Source organism: Gopherus flavomarginatus, chromosome 18, assembly GCF_025201925.1.
Source record: "Gopherus flavomarginatus isolate rGopFla2 chromosome 18, rGopFla2.mat.asm, whole genome shotgun sequence".
In the NCBI taxonomy this organism is placed as follows: Eukaryota; Metazoa; Chordata; order Testudines; family Testudinidae; genus Gopherus; species Gopherus flavomarginatus.
Window position 1 is genome coordinate 19,573,770 of NC_066634.1, and position 23,329 is coordinate 19,597,098.

The 23,329-nt window shown below is 62.6% G+C and overlaps 1 protein-coding gene across 3 annotated transcripts in view; it reads right to left on the bottom strand.

Annotated features, from left to right (window-relative positions):
* RTN2 (reticulon 2) overlaps positions 1-20,581 on the bottom strand; it is a 31,908-nt gene extending 11,327 nt beyond the window's left edge. Inside the window, exons 1-4 of one of the 3 annotated variants that reach the window (XM_050927828.1) lie at positions 20,504-20,581; positions 16,540-16,584; positions 10,079-10,567; positions 5,388-5,642 (exon numbers count right to left, since the gene is read on the bottom strand). In XM_050927828.1, coding sequence (XP_050783785.1) covers positions 5,388-5,642; positions 10,079-10,567; positions 16,540-16,584; positions 20,504-20,534 — 820 coding nt within the window. In that variant the 5' untranslated portion in view covers positions 20,535-20,581. Of the gene's footprint in view, positions 1-2,357; positions 2,432-5,387; positions 5,643-10,078; positions 10,591-16,539; positions 16,585-20,503 lie in introns of those variants that run through there. The other 2 variants (XM_050927829.1, XM_050927830.1) reach the window with 2 other exon arrangements.
* Between the last annotated feature and the right edge of the window lie 2,748 nt (positions 20,582-23,329).

A 23,329-nucleotide genomic window follows, 5' to 3' on the forward strand; every position in this document is an offset into this window, starting at 1 on the left:
AAACTATTGTTGTATGTAAAGTAAAAAAGGTTTTTAAAATGTTTAAGAAGCTTCATTTAAAATTAAATTAAAATGCAGAGCCTCCCCCCGCTGGACCAGTGGCCAGGACCCGGGCAGCGTGAGTGCCACTGCAAATCAGCTCGGGTGCCACCTTCAGCATGGGTGCCATAGTTTGCCTACCCGTGGGTTAAGGTATAGCTGAGAATATTACTATATAAACGGGTCAAACAGGAAGTGGAAGGGAAATTGGAATCGTATTTGCTAAATGGGGGGGACGGGAACAGGGACACAGGCAAGGCTCTGCAGCGTCGGAGCCTGGCAGGGGGACGCAGGGTAAATGCTCTGCGGCGTCGGAGCCGGGCAGGGGGATGCGGGGTAAACGCTCTGCGGTGTCAGAGCTGGGCAGGGAGACGCGGGGAAAAGGCTCTGCAGTGTCGGACACGGCAAGGAGGATGTGGGGTAAACGCTCTGCGGCGTCGGAGCTGGGAAGGGGGACGCGGGACAAATGCTCTGCGGCATCGGAGCCGGGCAGGGGGACGCAGGGTAAATGCTCTGCGGCATCAAAGCCAGCAAGGGGGACGCGGGGTAAAGGCTCTGCGGCGTCGGAGCTGGGCAGGGGGACGCGAGGTAAAGGCTCTGCGGCGTCGGAGCCAGGCAGGGGGACGCGGGGTAAAGGCTCTGCGGCGTCGGAGCCGGGCAGGGGGACGCGGGGTAAAGGCTCTGCGGCGTCGGAGCCGGGCAGGGGGACGCGGGGTAAAGGCTCTGCGGCGTCGGAGCCGGGCAGGGGGACGCGGGGTAAAGGCTCTGCGGCGTCGGAGCCGGGCAGGGGACGCGGGGTAAAGGCTCTGCGGCATCGGAGCCGGCAAAGGGGATGCGGGGTAAAGGTTCTATGCATATAGAGAGAAGCTCGACTGGTGTGAAGGGCTTCGGAATGTGCTTTCTTGGAAACTAACCCCAATAAACATCCCATTGTCTGTGCTTCACACTTCTGGTCTTTTGCTGCCTGCTGTCTGCGTGAGGAGGACCAGAGAAGAGGGCGAAAGGAAAGCCCTCTAACCCACACCTGCTCTGAAACCGGGACCCACTGGGGCCAGATACGGGAGACTCTCCCCGCCCGCCCCCCGCCCCGCCAACAGAGCCAGTGCCCCTGCAGTGCCCACATCTCAGTGCCTCCTGCAAACCCAGTTCCCTCTGCAGTGCCCACATCACAGAACCTCCGCAGTGCCCACACGTCAGCACCCCTTGCAGGGCCAGTGACCTCAGAAGTGCCCACATCTCAGAACCACTGCAGTGCCCATATCTCAGTGCCTCCTGCAGAGCCAGTTCCCTTGCAGTGCCCACATCACAGAACCTCGTGCACAGCCAGTGCCCACATCTCAGCACCCCTTGCAGTGCCAGTACCCCTGCAGTGCCCACACCTCAGTTCCCCTGCAATGCCTATGTCTCAGCACCCCTGCAGTGCCCTCATCTCAGTGCCCCCTGCAGTGCCAGAGCCCCCTGCAGTGCCCGCATCTCAGCACTCCACAGTGCCAAACCCCAGAAGGGCCATCTCAGCGCCCCTGCACAGCTAGTGCCCAACACTCCCCCCCACTGATTCCTCATGCTCAGCCGCACCCCACGCAATGTCCAAGACATGAGACTGCCCCAGCCGCTGGCCCTGCTTGTGCCGTGGTAACGCCTCTCTCCCTGAAAGGCTGCACGTGGCAGCATCCACCCCTCTGGGCGCGCCAAATACTATCCCCCATCAGTGCCCACACCCCTCCCGCGCCACATCACTGCCCACTCCATGCATGTTCCCAGTACCCTTGTTCCTCCCCCTCCTCCCCTGGCAGATGCCACTCTCTGTAACACGAGATGCCCAGGAGCTGGGGACACCCTGTACCCCACCCCCATCCGGCTAAGTGCCACCCCCAGCCCTGCCCCTTTAAATGGTACTGGGGGGCCTTGCTTCCCAGGGGGTTGGGGGGATCACCCCTTTGTGGGCCGCTGGTGGCTAAGTTTAGCTGCCGGCCTGCAGCTGTCGGGATGGTGCCGCTCCCCCTCCCCCACCTGGTAACTGACAGGCCCAAGTGCCAGGCTGGGGACACGTTGCTCACAGACATGGACTGGGGGGGGGCGGTCACAGCCCTGAGGATTGCCCCCCCCCAACAATCACTGTGACCCCCAGCTCTGATCCCAGCCCCCCCAGAGCCTCCGTCCGCCCCGCTCTCACAGCCCAGCCCTGGCTGCAATGTCCCCCCAGCCACTCCCCGGCCCCCAGGAATGACCCAGCCCCAATCCCTGTCTGAGCGCAGCCCCCCAATGCCTCCGACCATCCTCAGCCCTGTGATGCCCCCCCCCAATGGGGCGTCTCTAACCTGCGCTGCCCATCGCGAGCCCTTTGCCTGCAGCGCGATGCGAGGGTCCTGTCGCCTCGGCACACCGTCTCCGGGTGGGGGCTGGGGGCTGAGCAAGGGGGGAAGCCTGGGGGCTATTTATAGCCAACGAATGCCAGCTGCTGTCTCCCATCACCCATCCCCCTTCCTGTCCTGCAGGGGTGCTCGGCTGCACCAGGGATGGGAGGTATGGTGCTGATGGGCAGTGGTGGGGGGCAGGTAATAGCCGGAGGGGGGAGGACGATCCAATGCCTAAAGCACAGGACTAGGAGCCAGGACTCCTGGGTTCTGCCCCTGCCTCTGGGAGGGGAGTGGGGTGCAGTGGTCAGAGCAGGGGGGCTGGGAGCCAGGACTCCTGGGTTCCATTCCCAGCTTTGGCCCAGACACTGTGACTCTGGTCAACATTTTCAGAAGTGGCCACTGACTCTAGCTGCCTGAATTTTTGGTACTGAACTTGACACACACACACACCCCGAAATGGGGAGCTGAGCCCTGCACCCTACCTCCCAGCACCGCTCCCCACGCGTTCTCCCTGACCACAGTAACCGAGCAAGTCAGGATCACTCTCTCCATTGCACAGAGGGGAAACTGAGGCACTGAGTGGGGAAGGGACTCGCTCAAGGTGAACAGCAATTTGGGGCATGTCTGAGGATAGGACCCAGGAGTCCTGGCTCCGTCCCAGGCCCCACTCCTGACAGGAGACCTTGTTCCCTGTAGTATGGAGTCCCTAGTTTGACCCCACAGGCAGCCTGCAGCTGTGTGTGTCTCAGCCTCGACCCCCAGTGCCACCCATGGAGCCTGCCAACCAAGCCCCAGGGCCCTGAGCCAGGGTACCCAGAGCTGCAGTGATTGGCAGGGCTCAGGGACCCTGTCAATGGACAATCCCCAGCCTCTGCCGCCAGGGCCATGGGGCATCAGGATGGGCCAGTGGGGAAGAAGCAATGGGAGCCTTGCTCAGCTTCCTCCCTCCCACCCCTCAGGTTTTCGGATCCCTCCAGGCAAAGCCAGAGAGATGCACTGTGGGGGTGGGGGCTCACTAGGGGTGCTCCCCCCCAAGTCAGTGCTGACCCCAATGCCCTAGTGTGGCTCTAGGGGGCACTGTGCTGCAGGGAGCGGGACAGTGTTTGCTGACCCCAGTGTGGCTCTAGGGGGCTTCCAGGCTAAGCTATATAAGAGAAGCCCCCAGCCTTGGTGGTTATTACAGACCAGTGGTGTCTCATTCAGGGGTCAGTGTGAACCCCAGAATGCTGGGCTGACTCCAGCTGTGATGGATTCTGCTAACTAGAACCCCCTTCCCCTGCGGGATCACTCGGATACACCACGTTCTTCAGTGCTGCACGGCTGTGTAGCACCCCCTGCACACCACCCCAGAGGTGGCTGCATTACAGCACTGGGTGAGGGATCCCTGTATAACTAGCCCTCACGCCTCACCCCAGAGGTGGCTGCATTACAGCACTAGAAGGCTCCCTCTATAACCCTCCCCCGCGCCCAAGCCCAGAGGTGGCTGTATTAGAGCACTGGGCAAGGCATCCCCATATAACCACTTCTCATGCCCCACCCCAGAGGTGTTTGCATTATAGCACTGGGTGAGGGATATCTGTGTAACCAGCCCCCGTAGCCCACCCCCGAGGTGGCTGCATTACAGCACTGAGTGGGGGATCCCCATATAACCACTTCCCATGCCCCACCCCAGAGGTGTTTGCATTACAGCACTGGGTGAGGGATATCTGTATAACCAGCCCCCACAGCCCACCCCAGAGGTGGCTGCATTACAGCACTGGGGAAGGATCCCTGTAAAACCAGCCCCTGAGCCTTAGCCCAGCCTGACCCTGCAGGAGGCTGGAGCGTCCCAGTTCCAGCTGTGGCATTCTCTGGGAGGCATGGGCCAGCCACAGTCCCTCCTCCACTGCTCTGGGATGCGCTGCTGTCAGCACTGGGGCTATGTTTACCTGCTGACTCAACTGTCCTGGGATCCTGCTCGGGCACCAGCCCAGAAGCTGGGAGGAGCTCTTGGGGCAGGAGGCTGAGGCAGCCCTGCCAGCACCCAGCTGGGGACTCCAGGCACTAAGAGCTTCCCCAGGGCAGTACCCAACCCAGAACACAAATGCGGCGAGCTTCCTCAGAGCAGTGCCCTGCCTGGGGATCCAGTGCTGTGAGCTTCCCCAAGGCAGTGCCCCCCACCTGGGACTCCAGTGATGTGAGCTTCCTCAGAGCAGTGCCCTGCCTGGGACTCCAGTGCTGTGATCTTCCCCAGAGCAGTGCCCTGCTTGGGGCTCCAGCGCTTCCCCAGGGCAGTGCCCTGCCTGGGACTCCAGTGCTGTGAGCTTCCCCAGATCAGTGCCCTGCCTGGGACTCCAGTGCTGTGAGCTTCCCCAAGGCAGTGCCCCCCACCTGAGACTCCAGTGCTGTGAGCTTCCCCAGGGCAGTGCCCCACTTGGGACTCCAGTGATGTGAGCTTCCTCAGAGCAGTGCCCTGCCTGGGGCTCCAGTGCTGTGAGCTTCCCCAGAGCAGTGCCCTGCCTGGGGCTCCAGTGCTGTGAGCTTCCCCAGAGCAGTGGCCCGCCTGGTAGGGCCGGCTCCAGGACCCAGCACGCCAAGCGTGTGCTTGGGGCAGCATGCCACAGGGGGCACTCTGCCAGTTGCTGGGAGGGCGGCAGGTGGCTCTGGTGGACCTCTCACAGGCGTCCCTGCGGAGGGTCCGTTGGTCCCGCGGCTCCAGTGAAGCATCCGCCGGAATGCCTGCTGGAGGTCCACCGGAGCCGCGGGACCAGCGGACCCTCCACAGGGATGCCTGCGGGAGGTCCACCGGAGCCGCAGGACCGGCGAGTGGCACAGCGCCCCTCGCAGTGTGCTGCCGTGCTTGGGGCGGCGAAACGGCTAGAGCCAGCCCTGCCGCCTGGGACTCCAGTGCTGTGAGCTTCCCCAGAGCAGTGCCCAGCCACAGCCCTGTTATTCACCTGTCCCTTGCCCCCCACCTCGCTCCCACCTTCTGTGTCTTCATTGGCTGCTCACCTATGATGTATACTCCCAGAGTGTTCCCGGATTGGTCCAGCCCATCCAGCTGCTGTTCTGTGATTGGTTCCGTATCTGCCTGCTCCCCCTCCACCTGTGGCTCCAGCTCCTCCTCCCTTGGGCTGGGGGCGGTTGAGGTCTGCGGTGGGTGCTGGCTGCCCTCGGCGTAAGTGAGCCCAGGGGTGCCCCCTGCAGGACACGGCATTAGGGCCTTGGGTCGCGGGCAGTCCCCTGGCGGCATTTCCGGAGCATCCTCTGCCACAGAGGGGAGTGGAAGGGTCATCACCGAGATCATTGACAGCCCGACACCCCACGAGCCCAGCTGCAGTCCCCCTCCATCCCCCCAGCCACCTCCCTTCCCTTCCCCCCAACAGAGCCCCTCCTCCATCCCCCCAGCCACCTCCCTTCCCTTCCCAACAGAGCCCCTCCTCCATCCCCCCAGCCACCTCCCTTCCCTTCCCCCCAAAAGAGCCCTCCTCCATCCCCCCAGCTACCTCCCTTCCCTTCCCCCCAACAGAGCCCCTCCTCCATCCCCCAGCTACCTCCCTTCCCTTCCCTTCCCCCCAACAGAGCCCTCCTCCATCCCCCCAGCCACCTCCCTTCCCTTCCCAACAGAGCCCCTCCTCCATCCCCCCAGCCACCTCCCTTCCCTTCCCCAACAGAGCCCCTCCTCCATCCCCCCAGCCACCTCCCTTCCCTTCCCCCCAACAGAGCCCTCCTCCATCCCCCCAGCTACCTCCCTTCCCTTCCCCCCAACAGAGCCCCTCCTCCATCCCCCAGCTACCTCCCTTCCCTTCCCTTCCCCCCAACAGAGCCCTCCTCCATCCCCCCAGCCACCTCCCTTCCCTTCCCCCCAACAGAGCCCCTCCTCCATCCCCCAGCTACCTCCCTTCCCTTCCCCCAACAGAGCCCCTCCTCCATCCCCCCAGCCACCTCCCTTCCCTTCCCCAACAGAGCCCTCCTCCATCCCCCAGCTACCTCCCTTCCCTTCCCCCAACAGAGCCCCTCCTCCATCCCCCAGCTACCTCCCTTCCCTTCCCCCCAACAGAGCCCTCCTCCATCCCCCCAGCCACCTCCCTTCCCTTCCCCAAAAGAGCCCCTCCTCCATCCCCCCAGCCACCTCCCTTCCCTTCCCCAACAGAGCCCCTCCTCCATCCCCCCAGCTACCTCCCTTCCCTTCCCCCCAACAGAGCCCCTCCTCCATCCCCCAGCTACCTCCCTTCCCTTCCCTTCCCCCCAACAGAGCCCTCCTCCATCCCCCCAGCCACCTCCCTTCCCTTCCCCCCAACAGAGCCCTCCTCCATCCCCCAGCTACCTCCCTTCCCTTCCCCCCAACAGAGCCCTCCTCCATCCCCCAGCTACCTCCCTTCCCTTCCCCAACAGAGCCCCTCCTCCATCCCCCAGCTACCTCCCTTCCCTTCCCCCAACAGAGCCCCTCTTCCATCCCCCCAGCCACCTCCCTTCCCTTCCCCAAAAGAGCCCCTCCTCCATCCCCCCAGCCACCTCCCTTCCCTTCCCCAACAGAGCCCTCCTCCATCCCCCCAACCACCTCCCTTCCCTTCCCCCCAACAGAGCCCCTCTTCCATCATCCCAGCCACCTCCCTTCCCTTCCCCAACAGAGCCCCTCCTCCATCCCCCCAACCACCTTCCTTCCCTTCCCCCCAACAGAGCCCTCCTCCATCCCCCCAGCCACCTCCCTTCCCTTCCCCACAACAGAGCCCCTCCTCCATCCCCCAGCTACCTCCCTTCCCTTCCCCCCAACAGAGCCCTCCTCCATCCCCCCAGCCACCTCCCTTCCCTTCCCCCCAACAGAGCCTTCCTCCATCCCCCCAACCACCTCCCTTCCCTTCCCTAACAGAGCCCCTCCTCCATCCCCCAGCCACCTCCCTTCCCTTCCCCCCAACAGAGCCCTCCTCCATCCCCCAGCTACCTCCCTTCCCTTCCCCCAACAGAGCCCCTCCTCCATCCCTCCAGCCACCTCCCTTCCCTTCCCCAACAGAGCCCTCCTCCATCCCCCCAACCACCTCCCTTCCCTTCCCCTCAACAGAGCCCCTCCTCCATCCCCCAGCCACCTCCCTTCCCTTCCCCTCAACAGAGCCCTCCTCCATCCCCCAGCTACCTCCCTTCCCTTCCCCCCAACAGAGCCCTCCTCCATCCCCCCAGCCACCTCCCTTCCCTTCCCCAACAGAGCCCTCCTCCATCCCCCAGCTACCTCCCTTCCCTTCCCCCAACAGAGCCCTCCTCCATCCCCCCAGCTACCTCCCTTCCCTTCCCCAACAGAGCCCTCCTCCATCCCCCCAACCACCTCCCTTCCCTTCCCCAACAGAGCCCCTCCTCCATCCCCCCAACCACCTCCCTTCCCTTCCCCCCCAACAGAGCCCTCCTCCATCCCCCCAGCCACCTCCCTTCCCTTCCCCAACAGAGCCCTCCTCCATCCCCCAGCTACCTCCCTTCCCTTCCCCCAACAGAGCCCTCCTCCATCCCCCCAGCCACCTCCCTTCCCTTCCCCAACAGAGCCCTCCTCCATCCCCCAGCTACCTCCCTTCCCTTCCCCCAACAGAGCCCTCCTCCATCCCCCCAGCTACCTCCCTTCCCTTCCCCCCAACAGAGCCCTCCTCCATCCCCCCAACCACCTCCCTTCCCTTCCCCAACAGAGCCCTCCTCCATCCCCCAGCCACCTCCCTTCCCTTCCCCCCAACAGAGCCCTCCTCCATCCCCCCAACCACCTCCCTTCCCTTCCCCAACAGAGCCCTCCTCCATCCCCCCAGCCACCTTCCTTCCCTTCCCCCCAACAGAGCCCCTCCTCCATCCCCCAGCTACCTCCCTTCCCTTCCCCCCAACAGAGCCCTCCTCCATCCCCCCAACCACCTCCCTTCCCTTCCCCCAACAGAGCCCCTCCTCCATCCCCCCAACCACCTCCCTTCCCTTCCCCCCCACAGAGCCCCTCCTCCATCCCCCCAGCCACCTCCCTTCCCTTCCCCACAACAGAGCCCTCCTCCATCCCCCCAACCACCTCCCTTCCCTTCCCTACAACAGAGCCCTCCTCCATCCCCCCAGCCACCTCCCTTCCCTTCCCCCAACAGAGCCCCTCCTCCATCCCCCAACCACCTCCCTTCCCTTCCCCCAACAGAGCCCTCCTCCATCCCCCCAACCACCTCCCTTCCCTTCCCTTCCCCCCAACAGAGCCCTCCTCCATCCCCCCAGCCACCTCCCTTCCCTTCCCCCCAACAGAGCCCCTCCTCCATCCTCCAGCTACCTCCCTTCCCTTCCCCAACAGAGCCCCTCCTCCATCCCCCAGCTACCTCCCTTCCCTTCCCCCCAACAGAGCCCTCCTCCATCCCCCCAGCCAACTCCCTTCCCTTCCCCAACAGAGCCCCTCCTCCATCCCCCCAACCACCTCCCTTCCCTTCCCCCCAACAGAGCCCTCCTCCATCCCCCCAGCCACCTCCCTTCCCTTCCCCACAACAGAGCCCCTCCTCCATCCCCCAGCTACCTCCCTTCCCTTCCCCCACAACAGAGCCCCTCCTCCATCCCCCCAGCCACCTCCCTTCCCTTCCCCAACAGAGCCTTCCTCCATCATCCCAGCCACCTCCCTTCCCTTCCCCACAACAGAGCCCTTCCTCCATCCCCCAGCTACCTCCCTTCCCTTCCCCCACAACAGAGCCCTCCTCCATCCCCCCAGCCACCTCCCTTCCCTTCCCCCCAACAGAGCCCTCCTCCATCCCCCCAGCCACCTCCCTTCCCTTCCCCAACAGAGCCCCTCCTCCATCCCCCCAGCCACCTCCCTTCCCTTCCCCAACAGAGCCCTCCTCTATCCCCCCAGCCACCTCCCTTCCCTTCCCCGCAACAGAGCCCTCCTCCATCCCCCCAGCCAACTCCCTTCCCTTCCCCAACAGAGCCCCTCCTCCATCCCCCAGCTACCTCCCTTCCCTTCCCCCCAACAGAGCCCCTCCTCCATCCCCCAGCTACCTCCCTTCCCTTCCCCCAACAGAGCCCCTCCTCCATCCCCCAGCTACCTCCCTTCCCTTCCCCAACAGAGCCCCTCCTCCATCCCCCAGCTACCTCCCTTCCCTTCCCCCCAACAGAGCCCTCCTCCATCCCCCCAGCCACCTCCCTTCCCTTCCCCAAAAGAGCCCCTCCTCCATCCCCCCAGCCACCTCCCTTCCCTTCCCTTCCCCCCAACAGAGCCCTCCTCCATCCCCCCAGCCACCTCCCTTCCCTTCCCAACAGAGCCCCTCTTCCATCATCCCAGCCAACTCCCTTCCCTTCCCCAACAGAGCCCTCCTCCATCCCCCAGCTACCTCCCTTCCCTTCCCCCCAACAGAGCCCTCCTCCATCCCCCCAGCTACCTCCCTTCCCTTCCCCCCAACAGAGCCCCTCCTCCATCCCCCAGCTACCTCCCTTCCCTTCCCCCCAACAGAGCCCTCCTCCATCCCCCCAACCACCTCCCTTCCCTTCCCCTCCAACAGAGCCCTCCTCCATCCCCCCAACCACCTCCCTTCCCTTCCCCAACAGAGCCCCTCCTCCATCCCCCCAACCACCTCCCTTCCCTTCCCTTCCCCCCAACAGAGCCCCTCCTCCATCCCCCCAACCACCTCCCTTCCCTTCCCCAACAGAGCCCTCCTCCATCCCCCCAGCCACCTCCCTTCCCTTCCCTTCCCCCCAACAGAGCCCTCTCTCATGGTTCCCACCTGAATGTGCGGTGAGGGCTCCCGGCTGCTCTGCTGCCCCAAAAGGGGGGACGCCATGCCAGCCCGCGCCTGGCATGATTTGTGGTTCCTCCCACCCCAGGGAGCTGGGCTCATCTGCGTAGCTCAGCGGGGCATCCCAGGCCGAGAAGGGTTCCAGCCCCTGGCACTGCCCGGCCGGCAACCCCTGCTCGCCCTCGGGCGACTGGCACAGGCTGGGGATGTTCTCCAGGCTGTCATCCAGCATGGGCACCAAGGTCTCGCAGGTCTCAGGGCGGGGCAGAGGGCCCCTCACACGGCGGGCCAGGGAGTCCCGCCGCCCCCGGGGGCCGGGCTCGCTGGGAGGGATGGCGTCAGGGCCACCCGCGAAGGTGATGTAGGAGAAGGTCAGCTCCCTCGGGGTCCCCCAGTCCTGGGACGTCTCCTCCTCCTCGTCCTCGGAGAACTCTCGCGCCGTCTGCAGCTCCGGGAAATCCGACTCATCATTACCGCCTGCCGAGGAGGCGCAGGGGTTACTGGGGCAGAGAGGCCAGGCAAGGAGGGAAAACAAACCTCAGACCCCAGCGAGGGACCGGACTGTGGGGGATCCAACCCCCTAAACCTCACCAGGGGCCAGGCTGTGAGGGGATCTGCCCCCCCCAGCCCCCTGATGGGGATCAGAGTGTGAGAAGTTCTGCCCCCGTCAACCCCTTGTTGAGGTCCAGACTGTGGGGAATCCAACCTCCCAAACCTTGTCAGGGACCGAGCTTTGAAGGGATCTGCCCCCCCTTCAATTCCCCAATGGGGACCAGACTGTGGAGGATCCAAGTCCCCAAACCATACCAGCGACCGGGCTGTGAGGGGCTCTGCCCCTGTGATGCAGTGGTGGGGGGTCTTGTTTTTTTCAATGGTTTGCATGCAGAGGGGGTGGGACTCAGTTTCTCTGGGTGTTACTGGTTTAACAAGGTGATGGGAGGCGGAGTTTGTTGTTACAGAGGACCAGCAAGGAAACTTGGGACCAGCCAATGGCCTGGAGAATGGAGACCCCAGTGACCGGTGACCGGGAGGCCAAGCTCGGCAGTCACAGCCGGTTCGGCCAGTGGGAGGACAATGGGCTGCGGAGAGAGGACCCTGGTGACCTGACCAGCTGGTTCCAGCCAAAGGGGGACAGAGGACAGCTGAGAGGAGAGGCGGCCCAGGGGACTCTGTTTACCGGGAGAGAAGACAATGGACAGAGGCAGGGCTTGGGGGAGGTGATAGCAGACGCCCAGCTGGGAAGCAGGGGGGCTCAGGACTGGAGAGAGAGATCAGGCAGAGCCCACCTGGATGCAGGGGAGACCTAGATGTGCTGTGCTGATGGAAGCCAGGCCTGAGGATCCTGAGAGTTTCCTGTGCTGTGTTCAGACACTCAATAAACCCTCCTGTTTTATGCTGGCTGAGAGTCACTCTGGGCTAGAGAACAGGGTTGCATTATTCCCTCTGGGACCGTACGGGGCCAGGAGCGGTCATGACCTATGAGTCTGTGACAACGTGGTAGCAGAGGATGGTTGGCAGATGCACCCTGCAGCGGGTGGGCTATGAGTGCAGGCACTTTGCAGTGAGTGGCTGCCAGTGATAAAACGAGGAAATTGAAGGAACTAGCATGGAAATGGCCTATAACTGGCTCTGTAAGAGGGACCTGGCACGTCTGTGCAGAGGGAGAGGACTGAGCATGGAGAGGCTCACTGAGGAGCAGCTGATGACTCAGCTTGTAGAGAATGACCGGTCTGAGGAACAGGCTCCAGATCCCCGGGGGGCTCCCAGGGCGCCTGGAGAGCTGGGGAGTAGCTGTGGGGGCAGCCCGTGTAGCAGCCAGGAGTCTATGAGACCCAACTCCCCAGCAGCACGGGGTGGGACAGGGGCAGGGGCAGTCAGGTTTCTCCCTGGAGGAGCTGTGGGGACTGGAGCTGGAGCTGGAGGAGCAGAGGCTGGTGGTCCGTTCAGAACAGCAGAAGCATGAGTTGGAGTTGGAGGAGAGGTGGGCCAAGGGGGCCTGCCGGGGGGTAAGAGGAGAAGGGCTTTGAGACGCCAGCTTTGTGGGGAATCTAGACACCAAACTGCTGTCCCAGGATATTGATGCTGTGATAGACCCAGGCCAGTTGGGTACAACAAAGTAATCGAAGGGAGATATACTGGCCACTGGATTAGCAGTTTTCTGTTCCTGACTGACCAGAGCAGGGGCTTCTCCAGGCTAATGAGAACACCTGACTCCAATTAACCTGCAAAGAGTCAGGTGAGGCCATTAAGGTAATGTGACCACCTGACCCTAATTAAGGCCCTTTTGATACTATAAAAGGGCTCACTCCAGTTAGGCTGGGGAGCTAGAGGAGAGGAAGTGTGGCTGAAGGGCTGGTTAATGACAACATGGTAAGGGAGCCCTAAGGTAAGGGAGAAGCAGGAGAGCTGTGGGGAAGTGGTCCATGGAAAAGTAGCAACTCTGGCAGTGAAAGGTTGGCTGCCAACAGCTGCTACCATTAGGGTCCCTGGGCTGGAACCCAGAATAGAGGGCTGGCCCGGGTTCCCCCCAATCCACCACTACAGGAACATCTCCTGGGAGGGGAAGTCAGGCCCCTGTCAGGACAGGCGGATAAACTGTTCTGAAACAAGCCCCTAGGGACAACTGAGACTGTGGGAGTTCTCTCCCCAAACTCCTTGCAGGCCTATGATGAAAAGGGCTCAGTGGACTGTAACCCTGGCCCTAGAGAGAGAAGGGCTACGTGGAGGGTCACAGTGAGCCACTGAGGCTAGCAATAACCGCCTAGAAGTGTGGGACCCACGGGAGCAAGGTCAGAGCTCTGCCACAATGCCTACCTCACAGCCTTTGAGCAGGCTTGTGATCTGAACCAGATTGACCCCCAGACAGGCTTTGCTGTCTGACCTCCCTGCTGGGTCCCAAGGCCATGGAGGTGTTCAGCCAAATGGATTGTATTGAGAGGGGGGGCTATGACCTGTTCAAACAGGCTTTGCTGCTGAAGTTTGAACTGACCCCTGGGGCGTACAGGCAACGGTTCTGGGGTGTACACAAGACCTCAGGTATCACTTACAAGGAGGTTGCCAACCTGCTGGGGGAATATCTCAGTAAGTGGGGGAAGGGCGCAGGGGCCACTATCGCCAAGGACGTGTATAACCTGGTGGGGTTGGAGCAGCTGTCTGACATCTGCCCTCCAGAACTTAAGATGTGGTTAGTGGACCGAAAGCCCAAAGATCTGTGCAGTGGGATGAGTTTGTAGAAAGCAGATCAGGGGCAGGAGGGAGACCCGCATCAGGAACTCAGAAGGGAAGTCACCCAGAGACCTCTCAAAAGGGGGACTCCAGGAAGCATGACTCAGGGGTGCCCATGAATGCCAGGGCAGGTTGACCCCCCTCATGGGACTTGAGGGACCTGAAATGTAATTACTGTGGCCAAAAGGACACAAGGTGGCATAGTGCCTAAAGATGAAGGAAATGGTGGCCAAGCAGAACCTGCAGGGTCTCAACTGGGTGGAAGCCCACCGAGAGGGGGCACCGCCAATCCAGGGGTTCTGGGACATGGGCGCAGAGATGACACTGGTGTGGCCTGAGGTGGTGGACCCAGAGCTAGTGCCCAATGCCTACATGACCCTGAGGGGAGTATTCAGGCCCCCCATCAAAGTGCCTGTAGTGCACCTGAAATGGGGGGCTGAGGAACCCAAAGGGGTTGGGGTGCACAATCACCTGCCTACTGAGCTGGTAATGGGTAATGACTTGGAGAACTGGCTGGATGGCACTCAGAGTGCCCTGGTCCTTACCCAAAGCCAATGAGAGACGCAGGACCTTCTGAAGGGGGGGGACTGAAGGTGGGGCTTGACAGGGCTGGGCTGAAGTCTCTGTCCCAAGGTGGGGAAACTGAGGAACTGCCAACCACGGATGAAGCCTCAAACCCAGCAGCTGAATTCCTGATGGAGCTGCAGGAGGATCCCTCCTTGGAGAAGCTGAGGGCCCTTGCTGGCCACAGCAGTGCAGGATCCCAGGGGGAGGACCGCCAGGAGAGATTCCTGTGAGAGAAGGGATTCCTGTACCGGGAATGGGCTGGTTCAGGGCAAACTGAACCTTGGAAGGCCAGGAGGCAGTTGGTGGTTCCTCAGAGGTACCGCCACAGACTGTTCTACTTGGCCTATAATATCTCCCTTTCAGAGTATCAGGCGCACCAGGCACAGACTGCCCTAGAACTTTTACAGGCCTGGGATCTTTGACGCTGTTTAACAGCATTGCAGGTCCTGTAACTCCTGCAGAGGGTGGGGAAGGCCCAGGATAAGTGTAAAGCAGCTCTGAGACCTCAGCCCATCATAGAGGAGCCTTTCCAGAAGGTGGCCATGGACACAGTGGGGCTCCACAGCAGGGCGACCCACTTGAGGAAGAAATACATCCTGGTGGTGAGTGGGAGAGGAAGGCCTCTCCTGATGGAGAATCAGTGGTGGAATATGTACTGACCTTCCAGGAAAAGCTCAGAGCTCATGGGCTTAGCCAGGGGAAGCCTGGCCAGGGCACAGAGGAACCAGAAGGTCTGGTATAACTGCTCAGCACGTGCCCGCTCCTATGCTACCGGAGACCAGGTGATGCTTCTCATCCCCGTGAGGAAGAACGAGCTGCCTGGGATGGCCCCTTTAAGGTCATCAGACAGGTAAACGAGGTGAACTATGTAGTGGAACTGTCCAACCAGGCACAGAGCCATGTCAACATGATGAAGCCATACTGGGACAGGGAGAAGTTGGTGCTGGCTGTGTGTAGATGACTAAGAAGCTGCTGCCCCGGGCGCAACACTATGCGGCCATGGAGAAGGAATGCCTGGCCATGGGGTGGACCCTTAAAAAGCTGCAGCCGTATCTATTTGGGCGGCACTTCACTGCGCACACTGACCGTTCGCCCCTGACGTGGCTGCACCAGACGAAAGAGGCTAATGCTGAGCTCCTGAGATGGAGCCTGCTCCTCCAGGGGTATGGCATGGAGGTGGTTCATGTGAGGGGGAGGCCAATGTTATAGCCGATGCTATACTGTGGCAGGAGCCCTGAACTTCCCCAGGTCATTGGCTAAATGACCCCACTCAGTTCAGACTCAAAGGGGGCAAAGATGTGATGAGGTGTGTGTGGGGGGGTTTCTTGTTTGTTTCTATGGTTTGCATGCAGAGATGGTGGGATGCAGTTTCCCTGGGTGTTACAGTGATGGGAGAGGGAGTTTGTTGGTACAGAGGACCAGTGAGGAAACTTGGGACCGGCCAATGGCCTGGAGAATAGATAACCCAGCGACTGGTGACCAGGAGGCCCAGCTCAGGAGTCACAGCCAGTTCTGGCCAGTGGGAGGACAATGGGCTGCAAAGAGAGGACCCTGGTGACCTGATCAGCCAGAGGGGGACAAAGGACGGATGAGAGGAGAGGAGGTCCAGGAGACCCTGTTTACCTGGACAGAAGACACAGGTCAGAGGTGGGGCTTGGGGGAGGTGATATCAGATGCCCAGCTGGGAAGCAGGGGGTGGGGGGAAGGGCTTGAGACTGGAGAGACAGAGCAGGCAGGGCTCACCTGGCTGCAGGAGAGACTTAGATATACTGGGCTGAGGGAGGCCAGGCCTGAGGGAGCAGAGATTTCCTATGCTGTGTTCAGACGCTCAATAAACCCTCCTGTTTTACGCTGGCTGAGAGTCGCTCTGGTCTAGAGAGCAGGGCGGCATTATTTCCTCTGGAAGGAAGGACCCGGGGGTCCAGAGCGAGTGGACTCCCTGAGGGGGCCACAGAGAGAGACAGGCGTGCTAAGGCTCAGAGAGGTGTGGTTCCAGGAGGTGGAGGGGCCTAACCCCCAAGACAGAGTGGACCCCCGAGAAGGGCTGTCACTCTGAAGGGGCTTCCTTGCAGGGACCGTACAGGGCCAAGAGTGGGCACGATCTGTGAGACCGTGACACCCCCTCAACCTCCCGATGGGGACTGTACTGTGGGAGATACAACCCCCCAAACCCCGCCAGGGACCAGGCTGTGAGAAGATCTGTCCCCCATCAACTCCCCGATGGAGACCGGACTGTGGGGGATCCAACCCCCCAAACCCTGACAGGCACTGGGCTGTGAAGGGATCTGCCCCCCTCATCCTCCTGATGAGGACTCAAGCCATGGGGGATCCAACCCTCCAAACCCCAGTGGGGCCCCAGCTGTAAGGCGATCTGTTCCCCCTCATGGGGACCAGGCCATGGGGGATCCAATGCTCCAAACCCCACCGGGGACCAGGCTGTGAGGGGATCTGCCCCCCTCACGATCAACTTCCCAATGGGGACCGGGCCATGGGGGATCCAACCCCCCAACCCTCATGGGGGACCAGGCTGGGAGGGGATCTGCCCCCCCAGCCTCCAGGCTGTGGGGGATCCAAACATCATCAGGGATGGGACTGTAAGGGGCTCTGCCCCCTGTGCTGGGAGCTCTGCGGACAGCGTGTGGGGGGCCGAGACTCACCATCTGTGGAGTCTGGTGTGGTGGAGACAGTAGAAGGAGATTCTTCTGCAAGAGAGAGAGGGAGGCCTTGGGGTCAGTTCACTCCTGAGCCCTGGACAAGGAATGAGTCCTCTCATCCCTGAGCCCCCCAGCCCTCCACCCCACTCCCTGCAGCACAGTGCCCCCTAATGAGCACCTCACCCCGCTCCCTGCAGGGCACTGAGCAGTCCTGGGGGGCTCAGCCATTTTGCATTATTTACTACCAGACCAAACCCTGAGCCGTGATTCCAAGCAGCACAATCTAACCCACAGACTCACTCCATGCCCAGGCTGGGGGAAGGTGCCGACTAGAACATCCATTGCAACAAACTCTCTCCTGTTCCCGGCCCTGCTGCCCAGCGTCCTCACTAACCCAAGGGGAGGATGCCCCCTTTTGCTGCTGGATGTAAGTACCTGTGTGCAAAGACCCAGGGGATCTTTCCAGCACCCGAGCTGCATCCTTCCCCACCCCCTGCTGTCCCCCACTGTGCTCCTCTCCCTCCCCAGACCCCTTCCAACCATACCGCCCCCTTGCTCTAACTGCCCCCCAATACACGCAGGCTTGTCTGTCTGCAGCAGACCCTTTCTATGCAGGGGCAGGTTGCTGGGGAGAGTCAGAGATGGGTTGATCTGAGCTGGGGTATTTGGGGTGGCTTTACCCTGCAACCCCTCTGCCAGGACACTGACCCTTGGGGCAGCCCCTAGCCAGACCCAGGGGGCCTATTTCAGGCTGCCCAGCAGGGGGCACCATTGTGCGAGCCCCACTGGCCGAGGCAGGTCTCTCTCCTCACAGACGGGCGGGCAGGTGCTGCCACCTCCCACCACAGTCTGTTCCAGGGCCTGACATTACCCCCTTCCCACAGCTGCTCAGAGCCCAGCTGTGTGCAGGCCAGGGGGTTAATGCAGGAGCTGAGCCAGTGCTAGGGCCCTGGTGGGTGAAGAAGCCTCCTCCTGCCCCAAACTGTCTGGCTCCCTGGCAGGTCTGGTCAAGACAAGGGGGTCAAGGCAAAGCCCAGTTGCTGTGAGAAAAGAGCCGGGGGTGCAGGGAGGGGCACTGTGCTGCAGGGTTCGGCAGGGGGTGCCATGCGGCCAGGGGCAGGGTTCAGTAGGGGGCGCCGTGTGGTTGAGGCAGGGCTCAGCAGGGGGGCCGGTGTGGCCAGGGGCAGGGCTCGTCAGCGGGTGCTGTGCTGCTGGTGGGAGATTGTTGTCCTTTGAATCACTGATATTAAGGTCCTGACTCATTCACCTTCCAGTTCCCCAGGCTCCTCCCCAAAGGGCTGAGTCCTGACCCCCGGGCTCTGGCCAGCCTCTCGCTTGGGGAACAGTCAGTAACGCTGGCGCCCTGGGGCCAGCCCAGCCTGCAAGTGCGCTCCAGAGCACAGTGCCCCCTTGCGCGACTGCGGGAATGGGTCAGCCCTGCCTGTGCCCTATAGCACAGTACCTCCTAGTGTGCACTGCAGCAATGGGTCAGCCCTGCCTGTGCCCTATAGCACAGCACCCTCAGTGTGCACTGCAGCAATGGGTCAGCCCTGCCTGTGCCCTATAGCACAGCACCTCCTAGTGCGCACTGCAGCAATGGGTCAGCCCTGCCTGTGCCCTATTGCATAACGCCCCCTAGTGTACACTGCCGGAATCAGTCAGCCCTGCCTGTGCCCTATAGCACAGCACCCTCAGTGCGCACTGCAGCAATGGGTCAGCCCTGCCTGTGCCCTATAGCACAGCACCTCCTAGTGCGCACTGCAGCAATGGGTCAGCCCTGCCTGTGCCCTATTGCATAGCGCCCCCTAGTGTACACTGCCGGAATCGGTCAGCCCTGCCTGTGCCCTATAGCACAGCACCTCCTAGTGCGCACTGCAGCAATGGGTCAGTCCTGCCTGTGCCCTATTGCATAACGCCCCCTAGTGTACACTGCCGGAATCGGTCAGCCCTGCCTGTGCCCTATAGCACAGCACCTCCTAGTGGGCACTGCAGCAATGGGTCAGCCCTGCCTGTGCCCTATAGCACAGCACCTCCTAGTGGGCACTGCAGCAATGGGTCAGCCCTGCCTGTGCCCTATAGCACAGCACTTCCTAGTGTGCACTGCAGCAATGGGTCAGTCCTGCCTGTGCCCTATTGCATAGCGCCCCCTAGTGTACACTGCCGGAATCGGTCAGCCCTGCCTGTGCCCTATAGCACAGCGCCCCCTCCTGCACACTGCAGCAATGGGTCAGTCCCGCCTGTGCCCTATAGCACAGCACCCTCAGTGCGCACTGCAGCAATGGGTCAGCCCTGCCTGTGCCCTATAGCACAGCATCCCCAGTGTGCACTGCAGGAATGGGTCAGCCCTGCCTGTGCCCTATAGCACAGCATCCCCAGTGTGCACTGCAGGAAATGGTCAGCCCTGCCTGTGCCCTATAGCACAGCGCCCCCTCATGTGACTGCAGGAATGGGGTCAGCCCCAACCACACCCCTGATCAAGTGCCCGTGAATGACGGCTGGGAAATTAAATTCCTGTTTTACCAAATACTTAAGAGTTTTGGGAACTTTGTTCTTAATCTGTGACTGGGACCAAAACCCTCCGGCAAGTTCCTGAAGCAGGAATGAAGTGGGCTCCCTGGGGTGCGTCTAGGAAGCTGCCCAGTGCCAAGCGCCATGAAGCCTCGGCCACCCAGGGGCAGAGGAGCCAGGGGGCTAGGAATGATTTTTCTAACAGAAAATGGAAATTTTGCAGCAAAATTGACATTTTCCTGAGAAATTTTCAATGTTGCCAAAAGGGAATTTCCCTTCAGAAAGTCTCAGTGGTAAATTCCCAAGAGGGATGTTTGGCTCTGTGTGTGTGCAGGGCCTGGCACAGTGGGGCCTGCCCCATGGCTGCAGGTCCAAGGCCCTACCATAATGCACCTAATAGCTATAAAATGTACAGTTACCTGGCACAATGCAGCCTGCCCCTGTGGCTGGGGGTTCTAGGCACTATTGTAATACACCCAATAGCAATAAAAATGTACAGCCCCTGGCACAGTGGGGGCCTGCCCCATGGCTGGGGCTCATAGATGGTACCGTAATGCACCTAATAAACGATAATGGTTCCTCCCTGCACCTCTTGTACTCTGCTGCTTGATCCTTAGCAGCCTTAGGCCTGTGACTCCCCACAGCTCCCGCGGAGCCCCCACCGGACCTGGGCTGGAGTCGGGGGGCGGGGCGGTGGCTGGGTCACCCCCCGGCCCCGCTGTCGGATTTCAGCAATGATCCTCGGCCCCCCAGCTCCCCAGAGCAAAGCGCCCAGCAGCGCAGTCCCTCGAGGCAGGCGGGGAGCAGAGCCCACGGGGGCACCCGCCCCAGGCACCTCCCGGGGTCCCTGCTTAGCTCAGCCCAGGGCCCTCGGCTGCCGCTCTCCGCCCAGCCCAGGTGCTGAACCGGCCCGGAGCCCGCGCCGCGCCCCTGCAGCCCCGGGGAAGCCGCCTGCCGCCGCGCCCTCGCCATGGCCAGGCCCCGGGGCGCAGAGCAGCCGCCAGCGGAGCCGGAGAGAGATTCCCCGGCGGCGGCTCCCCAGCGGCCGGGCTCTGCCGGGGACCCCGCGAGCCCCGCAGCAGGAGCCGCTGGAGCGCCAGGCAGGCCAGCGAGGCTGGGCTGGTGGCGCACGGGGGCATCGGACCCGATCCCGCCACTCCCGGGCCCGATCCCGCCGCGGGCCGATCTCCCAGCCTGTCCCTGGTCCCCACGCCCGGCTGGGCCCGATCCCCCCCCGTGCCCGATCCCCCACACTGACCCTGGTCCCCACGCCCAGCCGGGCGCGATCCCCCCCCCGTGCCCGATCCCCCACACTGACCCTGGTCCCCACGCCCGGCCGGGCCCGATCCCCCCGCCCAGTCCCGATCCTCCCCCCCGGGCCCGATCCCCACCCTGACCCTGGTCTCCCCGCCCGGCAGGCCCGATCCCCGCGCCCCGCCCCGCCCGGCCCGCTACTTACTGCAGTGGGCGAACCCCAGGACCTGCCCCATCGCCCCGCAGTTCCCTTCATGGGGCTCGCGGTGCGCTGCGGCGGCGCTGCCCCCCGGCGCCCCCCGGCTCTCATCTCCCCGGCCCCATGCTGCTGCCGCCGGCCGGCCGGGTGGGGAAGCCGCGGCTGTGCAGCTCGCTGCCCCCTCGGCTCCGCTCCGCGCCGGCCCGCGAACGATTGCTGGGGAGGGGGGGCGCTGCGGAGGAGGGCGGGCGGCGGCTTACAAAGGCGAGAGGCGGGGAGCGTCGCAGACAAAGGGGGACGGAGACAAAGGCGCAGGGGAAGGGAGAGAACGTGGGGGGCAGATCCTGGTGGGGATGGGGGGGGGTAGATCCTGGAGGGACGTGGAGGAATGATTTAGTTGGGATTGGTCCTGCTTTGAGCAGGTGATTGGACAAGATACCTCCTGAGGGCCCTTGCAGCCCTGATCTTCTGTGATTCTATGAGGGTGGAGAGGGAAGGGTGGGGTAGCTCCGTCCTGGGGTGGGTAGAGAGAGAGGGATGGGGGTAGATCCTGTGCTGGGTGGAGAGGGAGGGGTGGGGGTAGGTCCTGAAGGGGTGGAGAGGGAGGGGTGGGGGGGTAGAACCTGGAGGGGTGGGCAGAGGGGAAAGGGTGGGGGTAGGTCCTGGAGGGATGGAGAGGGAGGGGAGGGAGTAGGTCCTGGAGGGGTGGAGAGGGAGGGGTGGGGAGTAGATCCTGGAGGGGTGGGCAGAGGGGAAAGGGTGGGGGTAGGTCCTGGAGGAATGGAGAGAGAGGAGTGGGGGGTAGATCCTGTGCTGGGTGGAGAGGGAGGGGTGGGAGTAGGTCCTGGAGGGGTGGAGAGGGAGGGGTGGGGAGTAGATCCTGAAGGGGTGGGCAGAGGGGAAAGGGTGGGGGTAGGTCCTGGAGGAATGGAGAGGGAGGGTGGGGGGTAGATCCTGGAGGGGTGGGCAGGGGGGAAAGGGTGGGGATAGGTCCTGGAGGGATGGAGAGAGAGGGGTGGGGGGTAGATCCTGTGCTGGGTGGAGAGGGAGGGGTGGGGAGTAGATCCTGGAGGGGTGGGCAGAGGGGAAAGGGTGGGGGTAGGTCCTGGACGGATGGAGAGGGAGGGGTGGGGGGTAGATCCTGTGCTGGGTGGAGAGGGAGGGGTGGGAGTAGGTCCTGGGGTGGGTACAGAGGGAGGTATGGGAGTGGGACATGGCTCAGAGCACTCTGGGGAAAGAGGAATTAATGGCATGATGGGATGGGAGTGGGGAGGTAGTCGTGGGGACCATGCAGGGCGAGGGTAGGCACCCCTCCTCCACCTGGTCACTCCAAACCCCTGCCCCTCACCCCATGCCATGCCACCTGGTACTCTGAGCCCCTCCTCACTCACTCTCGTGCCACCCCAAGCACCCAGACCTGCAGCCCCTGGCTCAGCACCCAGGATGCAGGTGGTAGGGCCTGTGGGGATGGGGCATCTCCATGGAGATGGTGGTGGGTGGCACAGTGGGACACCAGGCATCAGCCGCCCCTGGTGGGTTGAGGGAAAGGCCAGAGCTGAGCATCTACCACAGGTGCAGCCCAGCCTGGGACTCAGCGCTGCCCCTCGCCAGGCTGAGCAGGGTGGCACGGACCCTGCGCTGCCCCACCCCCTACCTGGGGACCACCGGGGACAGCACTGCCCCCTTCTGGGCATAACAGAGTCACCACATTAGTAATCACCCAACACTTCTCTAGCGCCTTTCCCCACGGATACCACCAGGGCCCCAAGAGCCGGTGCTGCCAGAATGCCATGCAGCCATCTCTGGGGTGGGGCGTGGGGCTGTTTATACAGGGATCAGTCGGCTGGTGCTGAGATGCAGCCACCTCTGCGGGGAGGTAGGATCCATAAATACAGTCACCCAGCAACAGTGGCCAGCAGTTTGGGACAGGAAGTGAAAACAAGTCAAGTTTCTATGTGAAGCTATGCGGGGAGAAGCCCTGAATTCAAGCTGGGAGAAAAGCAGCCTAGGCCAGGTGGGCCCTGCTGCTCCACCCCACACCACAACCCCAGCTGGGCCCTGCTGCTGCTCCCCCAGCCCTGAAGGGAATGGCCCCCGGACAGCTTGCTGATGGGAAAATGGACACTTTAATGATGGCACCGTAGGCCTAGTCCCCTCCTTGCTTATGTCTCCCCCCTGCCCATCCCCCACCCCTTCCAACTGCTCTGTCTCTGTAGCCCCCTCAATCTCCCTGGTGCCACTCCACCGCCCACCCTGTCCCTCTCCTCCACACCCACCCACCCACGCACCCATCCTCTCCCTCCTGCTCTGCATTCCCACCATCCCCCTTATTCCCGGCCCCTCCCCATCCAGCCACCGCTCACAGCTCGCTTGCCAATCTGTCTGCACTCTGCAGAACACGCACAGTGGCTAGGGCGGGGTGGGCCCGGGGTCCCGCTACCCACACACCAACCTCGTACGGCCCAAGCTGCCTGCTGGGCCATGGCCGGGCAGGGCTTAGGAGATTTAACATTCCATATTTAGCTACAGGATGAGGAATTATGGTGCCAGGGAGGACAGAGCCACGGCAGCCCCTGCAGTGCATGTGTCCCTGGGGCTGCCAGGGGGCAAGCCGGCTGCAGGGCACCATGGGGGGGACGCCAGGAAGGCCCCAGGGAGTTGGCAGGTGCATGGGTCAGCTCCTGGGGCTGAGAAACTGAAACTTGCAGAGATCAGAGGGCTGGTACCAAGTGGTGATGGCCCAGGGCACCAGGCTCGGGCACTGGATGATTCCCCACGGCAGTTGGTTGGGGGCACCAGGCCTGGGAACAGGGTGAGTACCCAGGGCACAGG